General features: G+C 37.5%; 2 protein-coding genes and 1 pseudogene across 3 annotated transcripts; 2 read left to right on the plus strand and 1 right to left on the minus strand.

The window, feature by feature from the left end:
* Positions 1 to 8,589: 8,589 nt before the first annotated feature.
* On the plus strand, positions 8,590 to 10,890 carry LOC144351790 (uncharacterized; annotated as a pseudogene). Its single transcript, XR_014929222.1, has 2 exons — positions 8,590 to 8,671; positions 9,103 to 10,890. The product of XR_014929222.1 is annotated as an uncharacterized LOC144351790 (transcript).
* A 1,118-nt stretch (positions 10,891 to 12,008) lies between these two features.
* Positions 12,009 to 14,138, minus strand: LOC100368472 (uncharacterized). Its single transcript, XM_078009108.1, has 5 exons — positions 13,826 to 14,138; positions 13,515 to 13,624; positions 12,975 to 13,061; positions 12,495 to 12,684; positions 12,009 to 12,385 (listed from the first exon to the last, which is right to left on the minus strand). Exons 1-5 carry the CDS (start codon positions 14,136 to 14,138, stop codon positions 12,009 to 12,011), a joined length of 1,077 nt encoding a protein of 358 aa, XP_077865234.1.
* Positions 14,139 to 19,316: 5,178 nt separating this feature from the next.
* Positions 19,317 to 22,836, plus strand: LOC146747386 (uncharacterized). The gene is made up of 2 exons (XM_085498094.1): positions 19,317 to 19,375; positions 19,484 to 22,836. The coding sequence occupies exon 2, from the start codon at positions 19,511 to 19,513 to the stop codon at positions 22,043 to 22,045; it is 2,535 nt and encodes an 844-aa protein (XP_085354220.1). The 5' UTR covers positions 19,317 to 19,375; positions 19,484 to 19,510; the 3' UTR covers positions 22,046 to 22,836.
* Positions 22,837 to 23,827: the final 991 nt, after the last annotated feature.

The raw sequence follows: 23,827 nt of genomic DNA on the forward strand, positions 1-23,827 counted from the left end.
GTAGACACAGAGCGAAATCGTTGCTATGCAACAACTAGTTTTAATATCGTAAACACACTCCATTGTTATGCAAATCTGTAGCGCTTATAACGTAGTCTGTTTCGATGGTTTATTTAATAAAGTCTTAACTCCTGATGAGTGAGGTACTCCATGTATCTTACGAAACAGTACTGTAGAGTGAACTTGACTCATGTAGTCGTGTCTTAATTCTTCTGTCCACGTATGTAAATCTGCTCTACAAACTCATCGTTTAGTATCGAGCACTCTCACCTGTAATAATCGACTACCTTCCTATATATATATACATGTGTATATATATATATATATGTTTAGTTTGTTTAACAGATTCCTCTCATTAGTAAATAGCGCTCTCACTCAACAATATTTAGAATAAGTGGTTGGTCAAAAGTTTGATGAGTCAGGTGCATCTATTGGCTAAGCTTGTTGTACATAGATGCAAATGAGTATAGGAACCATTAATGCTGTAGGGTGTACTGGGAGGGGTGGAGGATTTCATGTTTGTAATGCGGTTAATCTCGTTGTTTTCAAGATGTAGTCTGATATTTGTTGCTTTCTTAGTTGTTCAATTGTGGCTAAAATTTGTGTGGTGGGTGGAAGATGTGTTTATTGTTTGTTGAGTCATTGTTTAGACACCCTTCAGCTTGAAATGGTATGGTCCAAATCCAAATTCGATATGGCGGTGTTGAATATCTGTGCGATATGGTAGTGTCGTCTAAAAACCATGCATCAAAATGATTTCTGTTAATTTATTTACTGTTGTAGATCCTGAGAACTAGCCATTGAATATGATGTCGGGAATAAATGGTTTTCTGAACAAGCTTTATTAATTATTGCTGGCAATATTCCAGTATGAATTGGGAGCAAACTGTGACACCAAATCTAGTCGTTGTATTGTTATGCTTCTAATTTTTTTTTTAAATAAAATAAATTAAATAGAAATATTATGTGTATTTTTGTATGTGAAAACATGGCTGGCCCACTCAAAAATATAAAGAAGTGTGGTCTGCAGTTCTTTTTTTAATTTTTTTTATTTGTGAAAAAAACTGGTATTTTACAGAGTGTAAACAATAAAACACTCACAGTGCAAGGCTAGTTCACCAACATGTCTATTCTCTTGCTAGAGTGTGAAAGTACATGGTTTAGTGACTACCTCTTATATTTTTAAATTTTAGAATTTCTTTTATTTGGGAAGGTTCTTCTATAAAAATAGATCAGATGTAATGAAATAATTTGAATAATTTAATTTAATTTCAGAACTAAAGCTGAGTCACTACCTGAAAAATCATATTTTAAAAGATTTCAACTGTGGCTAGACTGACCCCCCCCCCTATGGCTATAAGTTATAAGACATGCCATAGTATGCTTACAGGTGAGTGAATTGTATACCTTCATTAATTAAAGCATAACTAGATACTCACTGCTGGTAATATTAATGAATTAATTTTAATAATTTAATTTAATTTCAGAACTAAAGCTGAGTCACTACCTGAGAAATCATATTTTAAAAGATTTCAACTGTGGCTAGACTGACCCCCCTATGGCTAAAGTTATAAGTCATGCCATAGTATGCTTACAGGTGAGTGAATAGTATACCTTCTCTAATTAAAGCATAACTAGATACTTACTGCTTGTAATATTAGATCTGTTCAGTTTGTTTAAAAGATTCCTCTCATTAGTAAATAGCGCCCTCACACAACAATATTTAGAATGAGTGGTTGGTCAAAAGTTTGATGAGTCATGTGCATCTATTGGCTAAGCTTGTTGTACATGGATGCAAATGAGTATAGGAACCATTGATGCTGTAGGGTGTACTGGGAGGGGTGGAGGATTTCATGTTTGTAATGACTAGTTGTAATGCGGTATCTCGTTGTTTTCAAGATGCAGTCTGATATTTGTTGCTTTCTTGGTTCGTCTATTGTGGCTAAAATTTGTGTGGTGGGTGGAAGATGTGTTTATTGTTTGTTGAGTCATTGTTTAGACACCCTGCAGCTTGAAATGGTATGGTCCAAATCCAAATTCCATATGGCGGTGTTGAATATATGTGCGATATGGCAGTGTCGTCTAAAACCATGCATCAAAATGATTTCTGTTTATTTATTTACTGTTGTAGATCCTGAGAACTAGCCATTGAATATGATGTCGGGAATAAATGTTTTTTTTTAACAAGCTTTATTAATTATTGCTGGCAATATTCTAGTATGAATTGGGAGCAAACTGTGACACCAAATCTAGTCGTTGTATTGTTATGCTTCTAAATTATTTTTTTTTTTAAATAAAATAAATTAAATAGATATATTATGTGTATTTTTGTATGTGAAAACATGGCTGGCCCACTCAAAAATATAAAGTAGTGTGGTCTGCAGTTCTTTTTTTTAATTTTTTTATTTGTGAAAAAAACTGGTATTTTACTGAGTGTAAACAATAAAACACCCACAGTGCAAGGCTAGTTCACCAACATGTCTATTCTCTTGCTTGAGTGTGAAAGTACATGGTTTAGTGACTACCTCTTATATTTTTAAATTTTAGAATTTCTTTTATTTGGGAAAGTTCTTCTATAAAAATAGAACAGATATATATATATATTGTGCATGGACGTTATTGGACGAGGTGAAACGTTACATTCACATGATTGATTAGTGTAACGAAAGAGACGCTGAAAGCAATGTCAGAGTTGCTTCGTCGAAATGAGTTTGAGAACCTTCAAACCGTTTGGGTCCGCTTCTTGGCACATCCCAATTTATGCCCGTCTAATCATTTAACAGGGGGGAGAAGTTACAAAAAAAGAATAGCAGACTGCATATAAACTTGAAAAAAAATGATTTTTTCTCGATGACAAACCGGTTGCTATGTTGTAATTGTATGGAACAATGCATTTTGGTTGTCCAACTACGGAATGCGGTAAACTTAATTCTAGCTATTGTACACTATTGTCAGAGACTCATTCTCGCCGCCATAATTTATTTCCGCTTCGAGACGGAATAAATCTGTGTAGGCTTGGCGTAAAAGAGGCCGGGACCATGGCGTACGACGATGCGACGACTTGGATTCACTAATACTCCACTATTTGGCTCAAGCAAGCCTGTAACGCTGTATGTTAAACCATTGAGCTCCATGGTTAAACGTACGATGTATAAAACGCGTCGCCGTGTTCACAATACTAACTATTATCAGCTCATTACCGACTGACACCGAACCAATTCTGTCGTCGTAAAAGCAGGTCACAACTTCCACCAGTATTCGACTGAAGTCTGTCACATTGTATTTCTTAACTGAAGAATGACACATCTTGGCGTGTGAATTGAGTCTTATCCATTTAACATCAACAAACCACCAACTATTAATTGCAGCGGATTTCTTAATTTGTAATATTACAATAAATGCGGAGCAAAAATGATATTATTATGGGGAGGGTGCTCAGCACTGCCAATTCACATCATACTTTTGACGAAATGGTCTCTCGACGAAATATGCGTCGGGATAAAGCATTCTGTATGCAGTTTTTACCAACGAACATTTTAATTACAATTTTTCTATTCGTTTTTTCCCCAGACGGAAGTGGAATAGTCTCTCTCTTTCGGTTATAACTTGTGTATAGTATACTGTTCTAGGCCAATCAGATCTTGGTTAGGCCACACATATTTCATAGCAACTGACGTAGTTGGCACTTGCATGTAGATCCACATCCTATAATTGACCATTATAGTTTTTATCAAGGTATCGGATGATCCTTGATTTTGAGCAGGCACATTACATTGACATTACAACAAATACACATTTTAAATTTATATATTTTATTATATTATTAACAGTTCCATAATGTCTATCACACGGGCATAGCTGTGCCAAGGCAAGTATACAAACCAGTGCCGCTACTAGAGTAGTGCACTAGATATGAACATCGAGTATAATTTATTCCAGAGACGTAACGACCAACGTATTTTATTTACGAATTGTACAGCTACAAGTCTACAGCCTTTTCAACATCAGCATCCGCAATTGTTACGTGCACATTGTGGGATCTCGGCACGTGCCGAAATTTATATTTGGAGAGAATTACAGCACTGGATTTACATTTGTCCGGCCCCACATCTGGACCCACTCGGCTCGTGCAGACATCACGCTGTCATTCGTCGATCTGTTATTTGGCCCAAACATGGAAAGCGATACACATATGATGAAAACAATAATTGACTTATTGAAATTAATTCCTTTTGTTATTATAGTATTTATTACGAGTCATCGTGCAATGAATGGCTTAGAAGATTCGATTTGTTTTGTTTACGTCAATGTAGCATTGCAAGAAAATACCGGCTGCAGCACATGAATATTCGTCGCCGACGACAGTTTGCATTCAATTCATCACAGTCACTCTACTCACCTAGTAGAGTGACTGTGATATCATTCATTACTACATTACTATCCGATCATATATATAGTTATGTGTTCTCTGAAAATTCACCACTGACTTCGGTTCGTGCCGAGCGTTCAAGTTAGATCTCTAACGTGAACGCCACTAATGTGTACTCGAAAGTGACTTGGCTGAGTAATGATTACGTACTACAATATACTAACACTGACACTCTTTTTCTAACTTTTGAAAGTAATAGTTTTAAGAAACATTCATTGTGTGTTTTAATCATAGGTTAATCAACAGTATGTTTATAAGTTCAGTCACATCAGACAAAACAAATATCACTTGGTGCCACAGTGGTAACACCTCTTTTGTTGTAGAAGTAACACACGTGATTATAAACAATGTATTAACAAACAAGTGTGAGCTGTCTTGGCTCAGTTCAAGGGCAGCTCTTACACGTTTTTTTTCCAAAACGTAAAATATGACGGAACTTCGTTCTATCATAGTCAAACTAGGCTTTTTTAGATTTTTGAAATGTCATAAAATTGATCTAATAAAGACGTGCAAGAAGCGTGATGTATTGGAGCTAAGCACGTCTGGAGGTACATCAATCTTCAAGTCACGACTGTGTTTGTCGTTGATGGCGGGATCATGACTTAACGATCAATTTAAAAACAAGCTGTACGAGGGCGCTATATACGAACATTTTAATAATTTTATATATGGACAACGCTTATACCTAATGCACATTTATTTTGTAAACGGTTATACACACCATGTAAGGATACATATTATAAGGCAGTTCCCGGAAAACGTCAACATTTTTTTACAATGGGCGTACTCTGCGTACATGACGTGGAAGAACACAAGAATACGCTGGAAAGCGTTAACGTAATGATCGGTTACCCCATAGACCCTCCAGTAGTCTATGGTTACCCAGCTGTATATGTTGTTTCAGTTTCAACGTAAATTGGCGTATATTTTTGCATTTACGTTTCGTCCGTCCAACTTAACCAGCGGATATTTAAAAGTATACGTTATAAACGTTGAACGGAAATCTGCGGTTTTTCAGAAATTACCGTTGATTTACGTTGGACTGAATGAACGACAAACGCAGCATTTCCGACTGACGGTTACGCGACGGATATGCCACTCCCATAGTCCGACGGTTACGCGACGGTTACGCGGCGGTTTTACTGCATAACCGCCATGTAACCGTTGTGTAACCGTACCGGAAACACGCGATTTCATGCCGTGTGTGTGATTTAGTGCTGCAGCTGGAACAAAATTGCAATGTGTTTGAGATTTAGTGCTGGGGTTTAGCCGATATTGCAATTTTGGATATGTCGAGGATTTAGTGCCAATGCTGGGCCAATATTGCGATTTGTGTGGGATTTAGTGCCTGGGCTGTGCCAATATTACAATTTGTATGGCATTTAGTGCCAGCCTGGGTCAATATTGTAATTTGTGCTGGGTTGAGTGCTGGGGCTGGTTCAATATTGCAATTTATGCAGGATTCAGTGCCAGCCCCGGGCCAATATGGCGTTTGTGCGGGGTTTAGCGCTACAGATCGAACAATATTGCAATTTGTTTGAGTATTAGTGCCGGGTTTAGCCAATATTGCAATTTTTGCAGTATTTAGTGCTGGGGCTGGGCCATTATTGCAATTTGTGCAGGATTTAGTGCCAGGCCTGAGCCATTATACCAATTTATGTTTGATTTAATTCCGGGGCTGGGCCTATATTGCAATTTGCATGGGATTTAGTGCCGGAGCAGTGCCAATATTGCAATTTGTTAGAGATTTAATGCTGGGGTTGTGTCAATATTACAATTTGTATAGGATTTATTGAGAATGCTGGGTCAATATTGCAATTTGTTAGAGATTTAATGCTGGGGTTTTGTCAATATTGCAATTTGTATAGGATTTAGTGAGAATGCTGGGTCAATATTGCAATTTGTTAGAGATTTAATGCTGGGGTTTTGTCAATATTGCAATTTGTATAGGATTTAGTGAGAATGCTGGGCTAATATTACAATTTGTATGGCCTTTAGTGCTGGGACGGGACCAATATTGCAATATGTGCGGTATTTATTGTGGGCATAACTAATATTGAAATTGATGTGGTATTTAGTGCCAGGGCTGAGTTCATAATGGAATTTGCGTGGCATTTAGTGCTGGGGCTGGGTCAATATTGCCGTTTGTGTTGGATATAGTGCCGTGGCTAGACCAATATTGCAATTTGTATGGCCTTCAGTGCCGGGGCAGTGCCAGTATCAACATTTGTACTTGATTTAATGCCATGGCTGGTACACATTTTGCAATTTGTGCACGATTCAACCTTTAGTGCTGTTGCAGGGCCAATATTGCAATTTGAGTGGGATTTAGTGCCTATGCTGCTCCAACATTACAATTTGTTTGGGATTTAGTGCCAAAGGTGGGAAAATATTGCTTTTTGTGCGGGATTTAGTGCTGCAGCTGAGGCAATATTGAAATTTGTTAGGATTTTAGTGCCAAGCCTGGCCGATATTGCAATATGTGAGGGATTTAGTGTAGTGGTTTGTTCAACATCGTGATTTGTGCGGCATTTAGTTCCAGGGCTGGGCCAATATCGCAATTTGTGTGGATTTTTGTACCACGGCTGGGCCAATATTGCAAATATCGCGAGATTTAGTGCCTACACTGGGCCAATATTACGATATTAGCCCAGCCCAGTAACTAATTCCCGGATAAATTGTAATACTGGTCCATCCCCCAGCAATAAATCGCACACAAATTGCAATATTGGCAAAGGCCTTACATTGAATTCTGCACAAATTGCAATATTGGCGCAGCCCAGGCACAACAACCACAACACAAATTGCAATATTGGCCCAGCCCTAGAACTAAATCTAACAAAAATTCGAATTTACGTTGTAACCGCATGCCGGATTAACAACGTGTTTTGCAGTAAATCCGTTGTTTACATTTGGGTAAATAAACGTTCGAATTGCCCTCACGTAACCGTCGAAACTGAAACGACGGAAATTTAGAAGTTGTGCGTTTGATACGTCCAGTGTAAACAGTGGAAATTTCCTAATTAGCTGTCGTTTTACGCTGAACTCAAAGAACTGATATACTACGGTGCCCATTGTATATTTTCAGTTTAAGTTGACGGGGCAACTCTGAATTTGTCGTTGTTTTACGTTCAACTTATGAAGCGAGAATCACGCACCTTGAATTCAACTTATTAAGCGGAAATCACGTACCTTGAACTGTTGCACTACTGGTTTGACATGGTAGAAATCATCCACTTTTCATATAAACCTACTTTCTTGGCCCAGTCTAAAAAAACTATATAAATATATTTATAATTTACTAATTTATCGTCAACTATATTGTTGTTGTTGTGTGCATATATTTATAATGGTGTCATTTCAACTAATACTCAATGATTCGATTGTGGCGGAGTGCTTGTCTAGCGACTGTAAGTATACATTACATAAATATGCAGTTATAACGACATATACTAATTTATTACATACGCATTCGTAATGATGACTAAAATAACATTACATTTGTTATTGCGCCCTCGCCGATATCATATCCAGTTAAACTTTACAATATACGTTTTGCACAATCTCGCGAATGTCCCGGATGTTTCATTTGCATGTCATTAACATATACGAGTTGAGCTAGATGCTATGCGGAAGTGCTACTCATATTGTGTTTTCATCGCATTCGCTATGGTACACGATAACAACATTACAGAAATCGATCGACTAAAGAACAAAACCGCGAAAGAACTCAAAGAAGTACTAAAGTTAAATGCACTCAAGGTCGGAGGAAACAAAAATGATCTCGTTGCTAGGACGTTTGCTGCCATTTCTAGCGAAGCGCCGTCAAAAGACGCAGACGATACAGGACAAGATTTGCCGTCGACAACTTCTGCCGGTCAACAAGAACATGATCACGCTTGGTTTGTTGATGGCCTGCTTTCTTCAGCTGAAGAAAAAGCATGGTCAACAAATCTTCGTCTGATTCCAGCTTTCACTTTTCTGCAGCTCTACCATTACCTGGTCGTAGTTTCAGAAAAAAATATGCGGTGAATTCAATGGGTAAGGCCGGATATAAACAGCTGAAAGCTTTTAAATATTCCGCCGAGGGACACATCAGTTAGATGGTGGTGGCTGTCGAAGAAAGTACGACAGTTATACAAGCAAGAGTGAAAGCAAGTATGAGAAAGACAAATTACAGATCCGTGGTGAAACTAAAAATGACTGTTCAGCAAAACAAGCAGCTTGTGAGTGTCCTGCTTGGTAAGTGATCTATTACACTTCCGTGTTTGTATTTAGTGAATAAAATAGATGTGTGAAAAACAGGGTATAGTCTGACAAGCCTTTTCTATTTAAGACAAAGCAAAGTAATGGACACTACACATATAAAATAAGGCTAACAATATTTTATAACATTGGTCTCAGGGCTAAAAACTAAAGAAAAACTTTATTAATATTATTATTGTCGTGATGTTTCAAGTGGCCAAAAATGTGTTTGCAGTGGTTCCTCAAAAATATTGCATCATGCATTTTGCAATATGAAAAAAAAAATATATATAGTTGCATGGACGTATTACGTTTTAGTAAGGAGTTGTTCAAATAAACACTGCTTTAACTATGGCTTCCTGATATGAGTATTCTACATTTTGAATCTATGCAATGTTTATCGTAATAGCTTCATTTTTAATTTTCAGAAAAGGTATTGATGGTTTAGGAAAGTGTAATCATGTGACATCGATGCGCTTTGCCCTGGGAGATTTTTGTAGAAAGCGCTTGAAGAACCATGCAGAGCCTGTCTGTACCAGTATGCTGTGCAAATGGACAAAGCCAAGAACACTACAAGTGACCAGTGAACCAGTACATTTGCTAACAATACGGAAATACCAGTATGGTCAAGATATTTCAAAGAAATCATCAACTAATCAATATGATCACCGGGCGTCAAACCAAAGCACTGGACCAAGAAGCTGTGGGTAAATTATGTGCAACAATTAAGCAGTCAGTGATGCACTCTTCTCTGTTTTTGTTTCATGGTGTATCACCCCTCACCTATCACCAAAGAATACCACAATCTATGGTAATAGAGGAACAGGGTTATGAAATCCCTAGTTGTGCTGAGTCCCAAACTCATGTATGCAATGAAAAAGACATACCCACAGAAAATGATAGTATGCCATTTAGTGATGATTATGATATTAGTTCACCTGCATTTCATGAAATTGTTCAGTATGTTGCAAGCAGAAATTCAAATTCAAGTACACAAGATTCCATAGAACTGACAGAAAAACTGACACGTGGGCAGGCTGACAACACTAAATGGCATGTAAGAAGAACAAAGATGACTTCATCAAATTTTGGAAAATACATGAAGAGGCAATCAAAATCAGATAAACTACTGGACTCAGTTTTATACAGACCACAATTTTCAACGTATGCCATAGAATATGGCAAAAGACATGAAGAGGATGCTGTCATGGCATATGTAGACAAGAAAAAACAGGATGGCAATAACAGTGTTGAGGTTCATGAAGTCGGGCTTCTACTGTGCAAAGAAAACCCAGATTACGGAGCCAACCTTGACAGAATAGTGTTTGATTCAACAGCAGTGGCTCAGTGACGCTAAAAGAAACACATGACTATTATATTCAAATACAAGGGCAGATATACGTGGGTTGATTTTGTTGTGTGGTTTGGTAACGATAGTGATATTTTTGTGCAGCGCATCCAATTCAATGACAAGGCATGGCATACTAGCATCCTCCCTGCTATCAACCAATTTTACCATAATGCATTTCTGTCAGAGATCGTCACTCGTCGAGTCAAAAGGGGAAGAAAACTATATCTTATGGAGGATGGAAACCATATAAAAAAATTAAACTATAATGTCATGTCTACAATGGACAAATACTGAGTAGATCTATTTATTGTGTCTAGTTCTTGGGGAGAAAACAGTCTACTTTGTGAAATGCGACAAAATTCATAATAGCAGGGAACAGGGAAACAAAGGGGAGATAAATAATGATTCTATTATTTACACATGTATTTATTTAATTTGAAAAACTATTTACAATTCATTCATTGTAAAACCATGCATAAAATACAATTACATGTATTTGAAACTTCTGCAGTATTTTATTGGGGGGACGCATTGCAGGTGAATGACAGAAACCACTTCTTGTATTCTATTATTTATACATGTATTTAATTTCAAAAACTATTTACAGCTCATTTAATGCAATTATTTAAAACCTCTTCAATAACTTATTAGAGCCTATAAAATTTAAAACAGATTGTTATACATTTTTCAGTTTTCTAACATCAATAAAGAAAGCGTTACACAGATGATAAGTGGCTATTTTGTTTAGCAAACTACAGAATAAAACTTTTCTTATTGGTTACATGTTGGCTATGAATGCATCTAGATTTAAGGTATTATAAAATTACTTATCTATGGCCAGTCTCTAAAAAATGAATTTAATCTGGACAAGGTGCAATAAAGTAAAAAACCTGCTGGGAAAATACTCTTAATTTCAAACCCTCTGTCAGCCATTACATTGTCACCTGGGTCCAGCTTATCACATAAACCAAGAGAGAGAGATACCAACAAGTGACTTAAAGGTGTTGTGGTGCTTGTAATTTGACTAAGTTTGACTTTGGGCCAGTAAAGATGAAGGCACCTCAACAAACACCTCTGTACAGTCAATAATAACTCTGGTTGTAGGGAACTGTGTCAGCATCCTTTATTTCATGTTTTTGTCGTATTACCTCAAACCCTGCAAATGGAAGTATGCATGGAATCATGGGAAGAAACGGTGTGCATTGTGATAACTGTCATAAAGGTGATTGACAGGTCATACTTGTTTTCAACTCTGGAAGGGCAGTGGGTTATAACAGGTGTTCTTGTAATTTACATAACAAAGGGTGTTTACAACTTTGGAAGAAGAAATGGAATCTACCGGGTGTGCTGTTATTTGAATAACAATAGACGTTTATGATCTACTGCATTGCCTACGTGACACAGCTGCGAGCAAGATCACATTCTGATTGGCTAATGTGGAAACCCAGGTGGTGTCACTGCCTGTAAATTGGACAGACTCAGGACAGTTTAGGGTCGATCATTTCAACTTGGTGTCCGTCACTTGCTTGCTTTCATGTTTGTTCTGCTATGATACGATATTACAGGCTACAACCATCATTCTGTGAGACTTGTATGAACTGATCTGCGATCTCCTGCTTCCAGCGGTGCCCTCGAGAATACCAGCGTTCCTCTGCAAGCAAGACTCCTGTATTTCTCCGTTATTGTGTTGTAGAAGCCATTGACTGTCGTCCAATAATACATCCTGAAACTGTGAGTTATCACCAATGCACACTTCCCTAAGCAATCCCCTATTTTAGTGACTTTATTCATTGTATTTCTCTGCGCTTAATTTCTTGTAATTATTTTGAGAGGTATTAAAGCCAGGAGCTTTAACACGATACTTTGGTGTATGTGTATTTCATTTCCAGTACTATTGTCTTGTCCACCCCATAATAGCAGTGAAAGAAGCCCCTGTCCAGTGTGAGTTCTGTGGATGGTCCTCTCAATTGCGATAAGCAGGACTTACACTGTGACAAACTGCATAAACTCGTCTGGTAAAGCTTCCTTAATCTGAGCTTGTGTTGGAAAGGGAAATAAAAGTTTCAGCTCATGGCTGAGAAAAGTTATCCTAGTTGTGAAAATTCTAGAAAACTGGCTAGAACTAATGTCAAACCTGTCTGAAATGTCCACAACAAACAATCCTACTTTCAACCTAACTAAGACCATAACTAACTTTTCCATGGTGGACATCTTTCGTTTACGGCCTGGTTTACCTTTGTTCATAGTTTGATACTTCTGTGATTCTGTCACCTTACTCGAATTCCTCCAATATTGCAACTTCTCAGCTTTAGTTTTGAGAAAGCCATGGAATGCTATCAAAGCATTTAAGTTTTGGAAACCTGTATAAAACTTTACAGCCTTGTCATCACTTTTTATACGTTCAAGTGAAATTTTTTTTTCGATAGTTTCCCACTTCTTCCAAAAGCTCAGATATTTTCACTTTCATACTATAAAAATCCGCTGTTTGTTTTTCCAACTGTTCTGCTAAACTAGCACAATGCAACTCCAAAGATGCAATTTCTGAACACTGTAATGGGAAACTGTGATCATGTTCATTTTGTACGACTGAATGATGTGTGGAGTCTAAGATATCACTGATATCATACTGTGTCCCAGTGTCATAGGTGAGGATTGGTGTCTGAAAAATAAAAGGTTTATAAAAGGTTAGTTTTAATTCATTAACACTAAAAATGATTTAAAATAGGAGGAAAAAATCCCATCAACAAAACGTTGTTGGATAGTAAAATAGTTTCAACTAAATCTGCCTTGTTATAAAATATGGTCTTGGTATTCAAATGTTCACAATAGCACCCTAGACAAACAAAAGTCCACAGTTGCACAAAAGTACACATTTGACCAAAAAAAAAACATTGGTAAAATTTACATTGGATTGGTGGTTGACAAAAACCCAAAATGTCACAAACCTACCTCCTCACAGAACTGTGAACAACTGCTCATTGATATTGATTCATCATCGGATTTGGTACAGAGTGCAGGGGAATCTGGCTCTGACGCCTACAAAAATATCATAAAGTCACACAAATTAATTTTCATTACCAAAGCATGTTTATTATGTTACTAGCTTATGTTTCTGCTGGGAGAAAATTGTTAAAATTAAAATATTTTTGCTGATAGCTTGATAATCGGTTAAAACTCTATCATGTTGATACAATTAATGTCAATTCCAGAAGTTGAGTCGAAGCATGATACAAGGTACAATTATGATAATGTAAAGTGAATAATTTTCACTGGTTTTAAATTTCGTTGATTTAGCATTTCAGTCATATTCAGTGGGTTTTTTAATTCAGGGTTTCGTTATTAAGATAATGTGTTCTATACTCCATATTACATATTCACTGGGTTTTAATTTAGCGAATTTTGCAGTCAGGGAAATAAGCAAAATTAAAACCCAGTAAATAATTACCCCTTTTACAGTAGGTTGAAAAATCGAGATGGATGTAAGCCCGCTTCCTGATAGGCTTTGTGTTTACGGTTGGGGTTGGGTCGGTCAATAAGGATCAACCTTGTATCTAACTTTGAAGCCTCTAGTTTAGACAGCCACACAGCATGGTATGAAACTAGGAAAGGTATTGAGATTAAAATGCTTACATTTGCAGAATCCTCATTACCATGTTCATCTTTGTTTAGGGCTGCTTCCACCAAATTTTAAGCAGTAATGTCTCAAAAAAATCATTTCAGAAATGAAGTTACTTTTACTTAAAAATTTTGGTTCAAGCATCGCCATGAAAGCTAGACAAAGTTCACAAAAGTTAACTTACCAACTTTCCCTTGCAAGTATTTTTTTCGGCGATGAGTTCTTTTCTGTTGTGATCTATTTGGAAGAGCAAGTGTTGGTGTATAACTTTTCGATTCTGGTAAATCAATCTTTCTTCCATTTATAAAATGTTTGCTGCAAACACGGGAATATTTTGTAGGCCTCAATTTGTCGTCCCCTCCTATAGCATGTACGAATGTCTTGTATCTGGAAAAGGGCTTCCTTGGTATGCTGAAAAACGAAACATCGTCTCCATACGGTTTCCCTTTGCGTGGTTTGGCTTGACTGCTACAGCCCGGAACACAGCAGAAAACCATTATCGCTTTACTATTAATTTATTACACCTTCAGATGAAGAAAAATAGGTGAGAATACGCCTACAACCAGATCATAAAAAGAAAAATACCATAATAAGAATTTGTTGTGTTACCGGAACTGTACAATATCAGAACGTCATGCATGGGCGAAGAGACCGAAATGAAAAGGGGTCAAAAACAGAAAAAAAGTGCTTAAAAAATATTGACATTGTTAATTTGTGAGATCATTGTCTTTTCTCAACTGCAGACACTGACAGCACGATTGCGCCATGAACAAGGGCTAGACCGAAGCTAGCTGTTTTCAATACACGAGTCGGTGAAAATGATCGCTAAAATTAAGCCGTTTTAATTACCGTCCTGACTCAAATGCTGCATTCAAGCTATTCTATAGTTCATGCTCGATAAATTAATGCTGAATTGCATAAAAAGCAGAGTCACAACAAAGACAGTACAAGATAAAAACTTACCGTTTACTCCGTAGAAAACACACGTCCTCGAACTGGCGAGTTTACTTCCTACTGGTATCTAGGTCAAATTGGCGATTTGCATATTGTTGCGCATGCGCATATACACTTCAGATAAATAGCTCTTTATCTTGGCTGACATGATTGAATGGTTGTGCGCCCTCTGTATATTGTGTATGTTTATCAATTGAATTAACACTTTAGCGACTATTGACATTTTGTGAAGTGGCCTTGGATAAGGTGTCGGTTTAACCCGCACCTTCGGTAATCCTACGAACACGAAATATGTTATGAGGTTAACCTGAATTTGAGATTTACCGGATACCGGCAGAGAAAGATCCCGGCGGACATTATCTCAGAAAACATGTGTTTAGATAATGTACCTTTTGCGTTATTTCCAACACGTAACAATAGAACATGATCGACAAGGAACGTTGATGTAGATCTAAAAGGTCGCCAAATTCAATCTTTATTTTAAAATACAAATAGTCCTATTGGGGCTTTCTAAATCGCGGGACATAATAAATAACATATTGCTAAAAAAATGGGTGGTTTAGCAAATTACGGGTTATGGTACGCTCACATTAAATGGCATTGTCTCCATGCAATGTACTGTCTCGGAGGTTGTTCTATCCGGATTGTGTCTACCGGGAATGTTTTCTATATCATCACTAATATTACAATTTAAAAAAAAAATGATATAATACTATGTAGTGTATTGCAATACTTGATGACCATGTAATTTTCAGGGAAAATGTCATGATCTTGTTTTATAAAGATGATGTCTACTCATGGGTTACTGTAGCACACGAATCTACAAGAGTGATTTTGTGAACGGCAGGTCGGCCCTGATATTCTGGCCCTGGATTCACGCGACTATTTGACGTAATTTTAAAACATACGACAATTAGTTCCACGCAAACCACTCTGTAAATTAAATGTTGCTGGATATCGATAATAAGGGGGTTTCACATTGGAAAATATTGCAGGCTTTTGTGGAGGGGCTGTGGCTTAACTCAATTTCGAATCAAATTATTCCAAGCGGTATGAATAAACCGTAGCTTAGAAGAGGCCATTGAATGAAGGGTGGTGGTCTTCGCTCAGTGCGTGTTTGAATTTCATGTAATTAAATAACGTGTTGTACACGTCACTATGAGTCCATATCGAACACGCACGGCGCGACGACCATCGCATTTTAATCACAAGGTTAGGTGGCTTAACTACAGCATGATCAAGCGCTAGATGATCATTGACCATGGAGGTATAAACAGATACCTCCATGCATTGACTAAATTATGTTTATGGAATTTGTTTTTATAATTGCAACAACGATTGCTGTGAGAGGCGTCAATTGGCCTGCAGGAATCAAAACCAATGGTTGGTATATTCATGGAGCTAGAAAGGGACTAGTCAAATAAGTCTTTTCATACCTAATTTACATAATACTGTACATAATAATGACCGAGTAGACTGGTTGTTACAGTTGTTTAAAGAAATATAATAATACATAGTCTATTACGTTATATCGGTGATCAATTGTTTACAGAAATATCGAATACGTAGTCTATTACGTGATGTCGGCATTCAGTTTTACAAAAATATTAAAACATACTAGTAGTTTGGCGTACAGTTTAGTTGTTTACATAAATATTTAGTGTATAACCACCTTTCAAAATAACGTTTTTTAAACATTTTCCAAACAACAAAAACGCCAACGTCCTTGAAAATAGTATGATACAGGTAAAAATTTGAAGGGCGCTAGTCGTTGCGCAGCGCGTTTTCGTACTTCATGTAAACAACATTATATATACTAGTACGTGTTCTTTACGTCGGTATGAGTCCCATAGCCAACAGGTCGCGATGACCACCGCCGTTTGAACAAACGACTTTTTTTATTTTATATGCTCACCAACAATTTCAGAATAATAATGTTTGAAACGTTTATAAAAAAAATAACAACGCCAATCTTCCAGACAATGGTGCGATTTGAAAAAAAAAATATTTTGAGAAGGTGTTTAAAGGGGAACCGATACTATAAATAACGGTCAAGATGGCCACCGTATTAGTATGCTAACCCGAACCAAGCCGCTAACATCATGGCGGGAGCTCCTTGAAATGTGCCATTTACGATGTTTGGAGATTAAGCTGTGGTTCCAAATACATATCCACGGGGGCATGCATATGTACGCTAGCGATTACAATCACCTTGTTGGGCTTTTGACGTATAAATGTTGTTATTTTCGGTCGAAATGTCATGAATTTGTTTTCGCGTATCTGTTGGTCGACTTAATTAACTGATTATTAGCGAATTGCTGTGTTATGTCTGTCATCGTTCAGGTCTATTTGAAGTTTTGGACGGAACTTGGCTCAGTGATTTGGAACTAATTACGAGATAATCGTCGCCATTCTGACAGTTTATATTCATAGTTATTAATGTAGTGAACGATTAATCAAAATATATGACGTATTCAGTACTTAGTGTGATTGGCTTTATGATTGAAGGTTACGCCCTAGAGTCTTTTTACTGCATTGTAATTGGTCAGAGTTTTGAAAATGAATAAAGAGAGTTTGAGTTGGTCTTGGCGAATACTCCACGACAGACGCAGTCCGAGAGAGTCCAGGGGCGAGCCTTGAGGCAGTACAGTCTTGGGCTAGTCTTGGGTCAGCCTTGCGAGAGTCTTGGGATTTTTTCCCCAGGGCGCTGTGTCTTATAGAGTGCTCGATTGACCGACTAAGACGAGAGCTGAAACGTATTTCGTTGTGTGTGTCTTATTTGACTGTAAAGTATAAGTGACTTTCCCGATCCCGTACCTCAAGGGGACGAGATATAGAGACGAGACGAGTTCCCCCCCCTGACAAGTGTGGAGAACCCGAGAGAAAGAGAGAATTTCCCCCTGATAGAAACGTGCCGCGACCAGTGAAAATCACGAGTTTAAAATGGTGGCTAATGTATGCAAAATGTCTGTCAATCACAGTTTGAGTAAACGAAAATGTAAATCACCTAGGTGTTTATTTAATCTACAAAGCTTGTTGGTTTACAAACAGCATTATGTCTAACCACAGTCCTTCAAACCATTGGCTAACCATCGGTAACACTGGGACATGACGATGTAAGACAGTAAACAATGTCAATAACATTAGGTTACGGGCTTTCGGATTATCATGATTTATATTTCAGTCAGTTTGACAGTGATTGTCATGACATATACTGATAAAGGTTAATGACAAGACCAGATGGCGAGCTGGTCGAAATCAACCAAAAACATCTTATGACTCTGCAGTTTTTAAGATACAAGACAGTAGCTGTAATTCTAAACCAATGTTTTTTGCGAGTTTAAAAAAGGTAGTATCTTGGTGGAATGTTAGTGCGAGATTATTACCCCATCAATATTAGTTAGTGTTGACAATGTATAGAAATGTTTTCTCTAGACAGCTTGACGAGTAATTAATTGATTATGATGTGTAAAACTTTCATGTGATTGGTTGTTTGTTGGAAGGCAAGGCCTTGGAGTCTCTTATACTGATTGTAATTGGTTAAGGAGTGACAAGAAATAAAGAGTGATTTAATGCTGTCTCGGGTGAAAAACCGGGGACTTGGCAGAGAATCGTTTTGGGAACATGAACGAAGCTTGTGTGTGTCTTTTGTCAGCCTAGCGTGGAAACGACCGAATCCCGGTTACCTAAGTGAAAGGTTTTAACCATCAAATATACCTATCACACGTGGTGGAGAACCCGGGCATTGTGTTCAACACAAAAATCATCCTGTGAAGAAAAGTGAAATGACGAAGAGGTGTCTTTCTTGTGAACCGAACTAACAGCTCCATGGCAGAGACGACTCAGAAACCGCGCTCGACGACTAACACCGTTACCAGTATGGCACCGATGTACAACGCTGAAGAGATGAAGATTTCAGAACCCCTTCGGAAGGACCAGTACCGGATAGGACTGTATAATTAAGAATTGAGCGACATTAAAGACAAGAAGATGACAAATAACGACCCGGACTAACGCGACGACAAGAGAAGAAGACGCTATATAGACTTTGAATTAGAACTTTAGCTATCTGTGTATTGCTTAGAGAACTGCTCGCTGGACACTGTAACTGACACTGTGTAACTCAATAAGGACGTTGAACTCTTTTCCAGAACCCTAACCCTATTGCTCAGTAATGTAATGTATTGCTTACTTTTCTATCTTTTTTTTTACCGTTTTTTTGTGGTATTGGATTGTATGTATGCCCAGAGACACAGAGATGAATAGTAAGAATAGCGGATATTTTGGTATCGAAAAGATTATTAAGGGTAGGCTGAGGAACGGTAGAAAAGAGTATCTTATTAAATGGGTGGGGTACCCAAAAGATCAAAATTCTTGGGAATGTTATGAGAATTTAAACGAACAGGCGAGATTATTTTTAGAAGACCATCCGATACCCCTTATGGGATCGACAAGAGCGAATAAAAGAAGGCGGGAAAAGTTGATTAACGGTTTAGAAGTATATTAAAAAGAGATTAGTGTGTGACAAGACGAGTGTTATTTAGGCCCTGGGACGCACATCATTCATTACTAACGACAATACTTAACGAATTCATTCACACGAGACCATTTCTCAAGGAGCGTGGAAAGAATCCATGATAAAGCCTAAGTTTAAATTACATGGAAGTGTTATGTCCGCACTATAGCTACGTACGGGTTTGGTGTTGGGGGTCACACTTTCATGAAGACGCCGGGTGGTGACGCCATGGACAATTTGATGAGAACATAGGAAACGCTTTAGGTGGGTACTTAATTCTACCATTCGACCACGCAAATTGAGAATTGGCCACGAATTTTTCATTTATCATGTGTCATACCCCTTTCTTTTCATTTCATTACTAATTTATAGTGCGTCTCCCGAGAAATTGATGTCAAGATGAGAATAGCGTTGATATTTATTAGTGTATTACTGGTCGTACGATGGAAACCGTCTGTGCAGATGAGAGATTATGTTCTGCGCCCCAATTATGGAGTATTGTTTGAACGGGTAGCAAACATCGATAACAGCCTAACGTACTGGCATCATACGTTCGCAATACCTTATTTAGATATTCCTATGATGAGTGTGAATGAGTCATTATGTTCGAACGAAACAGTTCACCTCATTCCGAAGTTTTGTGAGGAATACGGGGAAACTTTGAAGTTAGTCGAACAACAGAATAAGTTCTATATGTATCATATTTCGAGAGATGAACGAGCGATTCGAGTGTTATTTCCAAAGATAGAGAAAAGGAAGTTGGGAAATGAACGGCAGAAGAGGGGATTATTAGACTTTGTAGGGAAGGTATCGAAATCTTTATTCGGAACGGCCACGTCGAACGACGTAAATATTTTGAGACGGCATGTAGCGGCATTGGAAAGTTCCACCGAGGTTATGACAGATCAAATTGTTGCGTACGAAGATGATTTAAACTCATATGTTTTCACAACGAATAAAAGAATAGGGAATGCTCTGAATGGGATTAAGGAAAATCATGAGGCCATTTATTCGATCGTATCTGATTTATCGCAATGGAGAAAGCGCTTGAACAGAATGGAACTAAATCAAGAGGCGTTAGAAAAAGAATTAAATTATGAACGGCGATCCACACATTTAATGTTTCGATATGCTATCCAACGCCTACAAGCGTTACAGTTACTTGAAAGGGAGACACAACGTAGGGTGAGTTCGATTGACGTGTTATTACAAGAAAGGTTACCTTTGCAGTTGGTAGGACCGAGAGTGTTAGGGGATGCTTTAAGGGCAGTGCGAAAGAAACTACGAAAGAAATATCCTAATTTTGATATAGCATACACGAATTTGAATTATTATTACCATAATGCGAGAGTGACATTTCGGCGTACAGACAATAATGTGTACATAAAGGTTGGAATTCCCATTACTATAAAAAACGACATATTCGAAGTGTATAAAGTGATAGTCATGCCTATGCCCCTCCCTTATGATTTAGGTGATAAACCTCAGCATTTCGACAATAATACAGCAAAGAACGGGCGCACGAAGGTAACGTCAGTTGCAGAGTATTTTGGGGTTAATGAAGATGAAACTTACTACGTTGAAATGAGTGCAGACCAAATTTCGTCTTGTACTGGTCTGACAGTAAAAGATTGTCCCTCTGTGATTACCATGATAAATATGCGTAAGTCGTCGTGTACGAAGGCCTTGTTCTATGATAATAAAGAGGAAATTCGTAACACATGTAAAATAGATTTAATACTCAACCCAGTATACGACCCTAAGATTCTCGAAATCGGACAGGGGAATATTTTGGTAAATAGCAATGATACTAAATGGTTAATAGCATGCGGGGATAAAAGCCCTGAGCCTATTGAAGGTTGTACAATGTGTATAATTAAATTGCCCTGTGGATGCGCTATAAAATCCGACAATCTCTATGTATCGCCATTGTTAACCAGTTGCACAGAAGACGAGGCCCCCACGTTTCTGCATCCGGTAAATTTGCCATTCTTAATACCCTTTTATGACCCAGATGATTTGACAGAAATTACGGGGGAATCGATGTATGAAAACCCGTGGCGAGTACAACTCCCTAACATCACCATTAACAGAGGGAATTTCGAGGAAATTGTACGTTCTGATGCACGTTTGGTGGTAGATTTAAACAGAACGGCAGATTTATTAAGAAAAAATAAACCAATTTATTATTCAAAAGTAGACAAATTATTTAGCGACATTACGGATGAAACCCCTGCCTTACCGTTTTTGGAAGTCAAAACTATTACTATAATTGAAACCATTCTGGCTATTATAAGCACAGGGTCACTGATTTTGTCAGTATATACAGTTTGTAAGGTGAGAACTTTGAGCATATTGATTGCAACCCTTCCCAGGGCCCGGGCTAAAACGTTATATTTGCCAGTAGACGAGTTAATTACGGACCACCCCTTGCGAGATTTGAAGAGTTCCATGATCCAACTTCGAAATGAAACGTTAATTCTGATTTTAATGTGTTCAGGATTCTTATTAATATTGGCGGTTATTCGATTGTGCAAGTGTTATCGTAATCGCTCTATAATGTATCGTGCACCTAAATTGCCCCGTACTAAGTTAATTTTAGAGATATCCAATGACAAGCTGTATGTCTTGGTAAATGTTATGACCCTGTACGTGTCTCCGAGCCATTTGGCCTTTGCAAAGCGACCCGTGATCGAGAATTTAACAGTTGAACGTGGTATAATTTCGTCCGTGTTGAATATCGAATGGGGTGATTTAAAATACAAATTTCATGGTGTAGAACGTGTAATTCCTTTGCCCAAAGCCGTTAAGATACCAAAGTGGAAAGATAGTAAGTGCATGGCTGTGGAAGGGGTAGGGAATCATTATAGATTATTGGTAGGTCTATCTGAAGTATATACCGAGATTCCCAGGGATATTATTAGTATGCAGTAGATAGGGAACCCAATACTGAATAATTGGGATAGCAAGTGAAGTGCTGGCACCTCTCCTTGATAGAGTAGGATATTCGAAAATATAACCAATGTATTTAACCTCATAATCTTTTTATTTAAATATATATAACTATTGTATTTTAGAATCATAACAGTAGTGTTTAAATTTATAGCTTTTTATTTGAAATTATAATTACCATATGTAATCATTGTATTTACTCATTTGAAACTATGTATTTTGTTATATTAGAGTGTATTTTACTTGCTTAACAATTGTTGATGTATTTGACGTGTGAAATATAAATGTGATGACATCCTTGGTATTGGAACGGTATGTTCGGAGAACATGCAGAATGTAAAACAGGGGGTTGTATCATGATTTATATTTCAGTCAGTTTGACAGTGATTGTCATGACATATACTGATAAAGGTTAATGACAAGACCAGATGGCGAGCTGGTCGAAATCAACCAAAAACATCTTATGACTCTGCAGTTTTTAAGATACAAGACAGTAGCTGTAATTCTAAACCAATGTTGTTTGCGAGTTTAAAAAAGGTAGTATCTTGGTGGAATGTTAGTGCGAGATTATTACCCCATCAATATTAGTTAGTGTTGACAATGTATAGAAATGTTTTCTCTAGACAGCTTGACGAGTAATTAATTGATTATGATGTGTAAAACTTTCATGTGATTGGTTGTTTGTTGGAAGGCAAGGCCTTGGAGTCTCTTATACTGATTGTAATTGGTTAAGGAGTGACAAGAAATAAAGAGTGATTTAATGCTGTCTCGGGTGAAAAACCGGGGACTTGGCAGAGAATCGTTTTGGGAACATGAACGAAGCTTGTGTGTGTCTTTTGTCAGCCTAGCGTGGAAACGACCGAATCCCGGTTACCTAAGTGAAAGGTTTTAACCATCAAATATACCTATCACATATCCATTGCAATAACTGTTGAAGTAGAAAACATTCGCGTGGTTTTAATTTCGCGGTGAGTCCAAAAGCGCGAAATTAAAACCACGCAAAAATGTCCTGTTGGAATGTAAAACACTATACCGAAGTCAAAACAACACTCACTCCTGACCCACAATCTTACTAATTTTACCGTAGTCATTGACACCTTTTCAAGAGTACGATATTTATTGTGGTTAGCGTGAATGGGTAAAGCTTCGCTTCGACAATGAGCTGTTATTACCGTAAACATGTTAAATTAGTCTTTAAATGGTCAGTTTATCATCGAAAACTACTATTCTTTCGATTTAAAAAATACGTGCCGTCTTCCCATTAAAACCAGAAGTAAAAGATCGTGCTGGAACATCGGCAAATCTTCTCCGTGTTGGTAATTTGAACACGTAGCACAGAGTATTTTGATTGGCTGATTAGCGATTTGACCTATCAGGTGTCGAGCATTTGCATCCGACCGGATTCGTTCGCTTACTATGAAACTAAATTGAAATTTACTTGCATTTCAGAACAATTCAGCGAATTTATCTTTTGTACTTTATTAATAATCACTACCAAGTAATAATAATAATAATTGTGAAATGCAGCATGATCGGATTGCGCTACCATGATTATTTGCCACTAAGCAATGCAGTGTTCGTTTTTTTAAAACTTCTTTTAGGAACGACGGAACGATTACTACTATATGGACATTTTCCTTTGATCGTATGTCAAATACTTATGTTTTCTAATGGATGAAACTTTTTGTATACATTTCTAGACAGTCTGGAAAAAGAAGGGGTACAGTGAATAAGTGTCAGACTGCAATGAGCTGCAAATGGTAG

This window comes from Saccoglossus kowalevskii, chromosome 4, assembly GCF_978046115.1.
Source record: "Saccoglossus kowalevskii chromosome 4, keSacKowa6.1, whole genome shotgun sequence".
Lineage (NCBI taxonomy): Eukaryota > Metazoa > Hemichordata > Enteropneusta > Harrimaniidae > Saccoglossus > Saccoglossus kowalevskii.